Below are 8,416 nucleotides of genomic sequence, written 5' to 3'. Positions count from 1 at the left end.
AGACAGCTGTAGCTACTTATGCTAATAACAAACAATGGCTTCCTTGTCTAAAAAAAAACGACACTGATACAGTCAATGCATCATAATCCATCTACAATGATCAAGAGTTTGCGACAATACTTCAGAATCATCCTGCATACCCAGTATCTATTGTTTCCCAGTTATGAGCTGCTGTAAGTGTGAATTCTTAAATTCTTTGGTTTTATGAACATTATTAACTAATTATTACTTTGGCAGATAAGTGCAATGGATTTAGAATCTTTAAATATAGATTTATCTATATTTTTTTATTTCTAGAAGAATGCCTTCAGATAATCCAAAACTCCTAAAAAATGTAATCACCTGACTAAATGTGCACTTAAAATTAACAGAAAGTTCATCTATCAGGTGACTTACCTTTACTATTACTCAGTTGTGCTGTTTGTTTACGAAACGATTATGTGTATCTCCTATGTACAATTACACCATCCAGTGAGGATGAATGCAATCATTTAAAAATCAACAACTTGGTTATCAGGAAACAGATACTTACACAAACCCAGCAAACGCATCTGGAAGCTTTTAAAGGCTACTCTTCTAAAATATAAAATGCAGACAGATTTCTGACTGTATTTGGCTCAATCTGACATGTTCTGGAAACATCTGTAATATGTTCCTGATAATCATGTGTTTGATAGATTGCTACAAAAGACTCTTGACATCTTTGCTAAGTTAGGTTATCTCATGTCAGATTAAAGTTTTAGTCAATGTACGTTCATGATTTAGATGTTAATAAACAATGCTATAACAAAACTCAAAATATTTCTCTCTCATTTCTTGCGATAAATATGTAACATTCACGTTAATCTGAAACCAGCTTCATATTTTGCATAATATAACCATTAAAATTCTCATACCTATTGTTCCATTTCTCAATGGAAGATGGCGCGCCATGTTACCACAGTCTAGTATATACAGTCACGAAGCTCAATACGTCGTAAATATGCATCCATAGATAGTTGCTAACCACTAGGATCGCTATGATCGCCTCATTACAGACAATGCGAAATAGTACCGGCACAGTCCATTGTTCCTAGCACCCTCACAACTCAAGCTTCGTGACTATAATTATATACTAGACTGTGCTGTTAGTCTGTAGTTCGTGACTCATTCTGTACATGGCGAGTATTTATATATAAGAAAGAATGAAGACAAATTAAGAAATAATAAAAGTGTTTCATAAAATCTTAAATTCTGATCAGCTCTGGAATTCAGTACGAGACAATAATGCATTAGGTGCTGTACTGCAGACTTCTATCTCATTAATAAGAAATTTGACTGGTTTGTGACCACATACAATTTTCAAGCTTTTCCTCTTCCTAGTTCAGATAATATTTTGAATTAAATTTGTGAAATAAGTAGCTAAGTAATGAATTCAACAAGACAAATTCTGAAGTTGTTGGAAGTTTACGATTATTTAGGAAAACTTGTATATAAAAAAAGACAGTAATATGAATTCTATCCTACATACCATCCAGACACAATAGAAGATCAAATCATTCACACCTTCATCCAAATATTTACAGTTACATGTTCATACAGTAACCTTAAGACGAAATGTAGTGATTTTCTGCATATTATAAAATACTTGCATTCTCTTATATTCATAAATATACAAAGCAGACAAAAATTAGAACTTCATGTTCAAACTATACAAAAAGTTATGACTGAAGACACAGATTCGTCTTTATATATACTCACTTCGTAGTTTTATTTTATTTTATTTTTTTTAGTGTACTGCTAAATATTTCTTCTCTTCTTGGGAATGAAAATGTCACATCTGTAACTTGATGGTTTCCTCACTGTATTGGCATAGGATATGGCTTATCAGTGAGGGTATATTAAATGAAAACACGTTGAAAACAAAAACCAGTAATTCGTAATATTTCATATTAAAGGCACTTATCACCTCATCTTCAGAATTTCCAACTGCAAGGCCTTTGTAATCAACCAGTCAAGCACAACTATGTGAGGCTCCAGAGAGTGAACAGAATTTAAATTCGTAATTACTCATCTTCACTAAATACGATGCCTTTTGACCTTAATTCTCGTTTTGCTTGCTGGATTTCCTAGAAATGCAAACACAATATATAAATTTACAACTATTAAATAATTTATACTAGGCAATGAACAAATAAATCACTTTACTTTTATGATTCTTAACCAACAAGTGGACTATATAGGCATTACTATAGTCCCGTCGCTCTAATTTCCGGCAGCCAATCGCATTGCAGATCGGCTACATTTAAACGTGTGCATCTTGTGATTCATTGAGGAAGACGTTATTCATTTTTTAAGGCTCGATAAATACTTAATATAATCGCCCGCCATTTTGGCTCTTTCATTGGCGTTCGCAGAAAGCACACGAAGATGTTATTTGCCGTTCAATTATTTGCTGAATTACAGTGCGTTTGATTTATTATCATAGGAGCTACGACATGATAATGTTTAACGGTGTGCCAAATAGATTCCTCGTATGGTAGTTCGGCAACAAAAGAACAAAAATGGCGGACGATACTACCTACCTAGACTTTATAGAGCCTTCACTTCCTAAGACATAAGCAAAGAGGAGGAGTCACGCCAGGAATAACAGCAGCGCCACTATAGGTGCATATCCTGTTCAGGTTTTCTTTCATCATATCATAAGTAAATGATAATTCTTCTAGTTGGTGGTCTGCAGACCCCTGAGTGTCTACATAACCCATCCAAGGCACTACTCATAGGGAAAAACTACAATCATGAAATACGAATTTTTGTTAGAGATTCTAAATTTCCATGTGGCCAGTTAAACAAATTTTGCTTGGCTGTGTTTGTGTATGTTACTCTACTTAGACTTTTGGCATGCTTCAACACTCTCACCAGTAGGCTTCAAGGAATATATACGTTGAAGAGGAGATTGGGGCAACAATTAAATAATTACAGTTATGGACAAGCTGAGTTAAAGATGGTAGTATCACTAATATCTGAACACTGGAGACATTTCTGAGTTCACTGATGAAGAGCTACTATGAAAAGTTAAATGCTTAATACTTAATACTTAGTGCTTATCTTCAGAAATTAACATAGGCCTATATAGGTGAATACTCGGCGCATATTATTTTCCAGAATTTAGCAAAGAAAAACCGAGATGTGTGCATTATTTGAAACACAAATTACAACAAATTTTATTTATTTATTTAATTTTCTCTCCTTAAATTAGGATGCAACACATTTGCAACCAAGATCTCTTCAAGTGATATCTCTATCCAGTGCTTTTGCTTCAGTAAAGTCTCATTTTACAAACCTATGGATCAACAATTGGCTCTCTTCTGACAAAGGAAAAATTTTACAGTCTGTACAAAAGAAACCAAATGACCTGAAAATGTACAAAAACTTGCCCAGACAGGTTCAAACATTTTTAACAAGAGTCAGAACAGGTCACATTTTTACTCATTTGTACATACACCGATTTCACATTTCTGATAATCCTACTTGTCTGTGGTGTAATAATCATGATGAAGATCTGTAACACATTCTTCTACACTGTCCATCCATAAACCACAAAAGAAGTAAATTAAACTCATCAATACCGGTTGCAGATACAGCTCTGCAGTATATATTGACTACACCCCAACTCTGGCTACTAGCAACAGGCATCTATAATGAACACAGATCAAAATACCCCTCATTTTTCGTGAAAAACAACAACTGAATACACTACAGTGGACTATAGTGGACTTTATGTTGTCAGCAAACAGCTGGATACATTAAGAAGATTGACTGAAATTAGGATGCGCGAATTATTCAATAGCGCTGAGTATTCAGAGTATATACGGTTCTTTCCTGCACAAAATACTGAAAACTCATGACAAAGAATTGTTTTGGAACAACTGGATAATAAGCACAGTAGAGCAATACAGACTATGCTGGTCATTAATCAACAGGCCATAGAGAGCTGTGTCAAACAAAAGACAATCGAAATGGTGGTAGTAAAATTCGAGACTATATTCTTAAATAACTGACTCCATTAGTCAAATGCAAGATTTACAAAGTTCAACGGTGGTGTTTTGAATGCACTGAAAGAAAATGCGGATGTAGTAAGATCTTAAAGTAAGTTATCACAACAAAATAAATAGAAAAAAGGTGTGTTTCAGGAAATATCATTGAAATGAACGAAAGTAAATTTGCAGTTAATGTTCGCCAAAGCGTTAACTACATAATTATGACTGCGTTGCCATTTTATTTGTGGTCTAGAGAAAATATCTCTTCTTTTGCGAAAAAAACTTCTAGCGACCATGAAATTATTCACTGTTTTCATCATATTATTGTTTATCAATATTACAAAACAAAAATTATCATAACATAGATAGTGAAGAGATAAACCCATTCACGTGCGGCTCGCATTTGGAATCATCTTGGCTGTTTGTGAAATGTGCGGACTTTGTTAATAAAAACCTAAACTAACCAAACCTAGCCTTCGTATGTGCAATATGTGTAACCGGAGCATGAAATAAATTCTTAATTTGGTCTGGAATGTACATGCGAATATAAATCCAGGTGAGGATTACACTGGCACTGCATGAGAAGGTCAGCGCATGCACCATAGTCAAACTGTTCCTGTCGCGAGCCCCTCCTCTCTAAAAAAACCTTGTCACATTCCACAACTTCATGCCAGTTAGCTATCATCTTATCTAAGCTGGGTAATCTACTCGCAATATTTACACAAATACACGCCGGGGTAGAGTAAAACATAGTGGAACACAAGATTCTTTGTTGATAAGAAAAATAACAAGAAGTAATCTAATACTAATGTCAATATATGTTAACATATTCATAAGGAACATCATAATCCTAATAATATATTTCAAAATACTTTTAAAGAACAACATAATCCTAACGAGAGTATATTTCAAAATATGAAACAACAATTTCATTAATAAGCATTATCACTATCCGTGTGTCTAATTTAGACTAATATATGATTCTCCCCGTCAAAACCTACCTAACCTTGTCGCTAACAGTGGTGCTATCTCTCAGTAATGTTCAGAACGAAAGAATAGAAGGGGGGGGGGAACAATTTCTCCTCCTAACAATGCCACAGGCCAACATCAAGCCCTTATGTTGGCGACAATGTATATTTAGTTCCATTTGGTCGTAACCATAATGACACGGTTGAAAGCTACAGTAACGAATTCCCCAGTTTAGTGATTGTTTTGAATGCACTGTACAATTAACAACTCCATCTGCGAAAGAAAGTTTCACTTACAGATTCTGGCAATTCATTGGAAACATTTTGTTAAATAATCAGTTAGACTGAATCAATTCTGGGTGATGATTTTTTCTGATTATAAGAAATTACATTTAAAAACTTCGGAACATACAGTTCTTTCACTCCCCCCCCCTCCCCCTCCACTTTTTTTTTCAACTGATCTTTGTGGACAAACATTTTCGACATTTTGTTATATGAAAAACAAACACAGAAATCTTTGTAGTTAACAATGGTAAAGAAAAATATTTTATGTCTATAAATAAGAACTGAGCTTTGTTGAGAAATAAATGTTATACTTATAGCATGGAGTAAGGTATACAAATGGTGCACAATCTCACCTTCTGTAATTCTTTGGCTGCCTCTTCACAATTATTAAAATTATATACTCTCCAGAGCACTACTATTGCAGAGTAAACCTGTAACACACAAGGCCTCGTATTAAAACATAAACCACTGTTATTCCATCTAAAATAAAATAAGTTAAAATGGTAATTATTTATGGACCTTTTCCCAGCAAAATTTATTCAGAACTTCTTGATTTGGCTTTGGGGATATTATTGAAACTGACCGGAAAACAGTAATTTTTATTTTACTTAGTTAGTGCTTACGATTTTAAGGTACCTATGTATTCTTGGGTAGACTTCAATGTATGGTATAGTTAATAGGAACGACTGAGGTTGTGTGTTTGTTTTGATGTTGTATTGAGGGCGTTGTGATGAGTTAGTCTGCCATTCTGTCTTGTGCTATCATGGAAGCAGTACATTAGTGTTAGCACAGTCTAGTATATACAGTCACGAAGCTCAATATGTAGTAAATATGCATACATAGATAGTTGCTAACCACTAGGATCGCTAATATCGCCTCATTACAGACAATGTGAAATAGTACTGGCACAGTCAATTGTTCCTAGCATCCTCACAACTCAAGCTTCGTGACTGTATATACTAGACTGTGGTGTTAGTGTCTACTGCTCTGTGGGGATCGTGTTGCACTACGTTTTATCTTTCGTAAATATTGTGAGTTAAAGGTTTGGTTAGATGAGAGGCATGACACTAAGGAATGTGACAAGGTTAGAGTGGGTTAGATGAGGGGATAGGAGACCGAACAAAGGTTAAAGTAAGTTGAGTTAAATGAATGGATACATAAGTGACAAGTTTCCAAGGACTATGACAAGATTAGAGTGAGTTAGATGAGGCGATAACTAGGAGACATGAGATCGATGATTGTAACAAGGTTAGAGTGGATTAGATGAGGGGATAATTGCCATGAGCTCAAAGACTGTGACAAGGTTAGAGTGAGTTAGATGGTGGGATAGACAAGTGACAGGAGACCAAGGACTCTGACAAGGTTAGAGTAACTTATTATTGCTTTCCACTCAACTTTGGTAATTTGTATGCATTCCCTAAGTCAAATGAAGGAGTTCTAAATAAATTTTGTCGAGAAAACGTGCCGTCAGCAATAGTAAGTGGATAGACGACATTAAGATATATGGACCATATGAAGAGACAAAGAGGAAGGCAGAAAATAGGAAAGATTGCAGAAAACTGGGTTTGCAGTGAAAGACCTGCCCTTGGACAGAACACTAAATGAATGAATACTTACCCCAAACATTAAAATGATAATTATTGGTAAAGGAATGATTACAGACATCCACTCATCGACAACTCTGGACCTTATCTGTCTTGAAATCAAAACTCCCCACACCCCGACGAAAACTCCAAGACCAAGAAGCCATTCCAGTAACTTCGTCATCTCGTTAAAATATTAGGTCTCTCTGTAAAAAAAAAAAAACACAGTAGGCCTATATGAAAATTACACAATGGTCATAACGTATAAATTCATAATCAGACAAATTAGATAGATCTACCTTTATAACAGTGTTCAACATGTAATACAAAGTGGTGTATAATATTAACACATATGGACAAACTTGAATACGAATGAGCACCATTTTACTCACAATAACAGCACGAAGAGGTTTGTGTCAAGGTTATACAGAACTTCATGAAGGGTTAACTAAGTACACAATATTGTGATCGGGGTAACAGGTCGAAATCTGTGATAGTGTGATACGTAGTCCTGAGATGTGACAGCAATGATTTCAAGACACTCCTCGTATGCTGCAATACTGCTTACCCTTACTCAAGTTTTACCAAAATTTCTATGAAGCATACTAAATTATAATACGACCTTCTCGCTTTCACAGTATAATTCTACAATGTGCCAACTTATCACGGGAAATCATAATTAAATTTACATTAGGGCCTGCCTTATGTTTTTAATAAAAGTAATCATTCTACAATTTACACTGGATTGGCCAGAATTTATTAACGAAATTTTTAATACATCCCTTACAGAAATTTATTAAAAAAAACTTCACACGCCGAAATTGAATGATTCCCATGTCACATGGCTATTTACAACATAGGAAATATATAAAGGTTAGGTAAGGTTATGTTTAAGCATTAACTTCAATATTAATTTAATTAATAATTCCCTGTTCTTGTTATGATTTACAAATACGAATACATTTATTACGCTGCAAAGTATAACAAAACAACTATAACCTCATATACCTTAGCAATTTCTCGCAATAGTCATTTGAAGAAAATGCACAGAGCCAGTACACCCTAACAAAAAGGCTACTGTCATATTCATAAACGTCACTTAACGCTAAATCCTAAATTTATACGCACTTTCTTCCGGCTCCTTTGCAAATCAAAATCCTTACCGTGATATATTCCTGCTTACGAAGCAATACGTAACATGTTCTTCGTTTGCGTCAATCTACAGAATGTAAGTGCTGACCAGCTGACAGATTCACAGATGGGAGTGATGATGCAACGAAAGGTTGATGTGATGTGTTACGCACAGTGCTGCCAACTGTAGCGGAATTTTGCAAAGGTAGCAGAATTTGAGGCCTGTGGGAAGGCGCTGAAAAATGTCAGAAAAGTAGAAACTTTTTAATATTTGAGGAGAAAAATTCGCTTGGGCGCCGGGGATCGAACCCGGGTCCTTGGTTCTACGTACCAAGCGCTCTGACCACTGAACTAAGCCACAGCACCAGATCGAATTCTCCTCCTTCAATGTTTCCCTTTATAACCTGTATGTCCAATGTCAACTGCCATT

General features: G+C 35.1%; 1 protein-coding gene across 1 annotated transcript; it reads right to left on the bottom strand.

Annotated features, from left to right (window-relative positions):
- Positions 1-420: 420 nt before the first annotated feature.
- Dpm3 (Dolichyl-phosphate mannosyltransferase subunit 3) lies at positions 421-8,176 on the bottom strand. The gene is made up of 4 exons (XM_069822162.1): positions 8,019-8,176; positions 6,890-7,061; positions 5,626-5,703; positions 421-2,108 (listed from the first exon to the last, which is right to left on the bottom strand). The coding sequence occupies exons 2-4, from the start codon at positions 7,037-7,039 to the stop codon at positions 2,046-2,048; spliced, it is 291 nt and encodes a 96-aa protein (XP_069678263.1). The 5' UTR covers positions 7,040-7,061; positions 8,019-8,176; the 3' UTR covers positions 421-2,045.
- Between the last annotated feature and the right edge of the window lie 240 nt (positions 8,177-8,416).

This window comes from Periplaneta americana, chromosome 3 (assembly GCF_040183065.1).
Source record: "Periplaneta americana isolate PAMFEO1 chromosome 3, P.americana_PAMFEO1_priV1, whole genome shotgun sequence".
Classification (NCBI taxonomy): Eukaryota; Metazoa; Arthropoda; class Insecta; order Blattodea; family Blattidae; genus Periplaneta; species Periplaneta americana.
The sequence above is the reverse complement of the archived record's forward strand: the minus strand, read 5'-3'. Positions and strand labels throughout refer to the sequence as shown.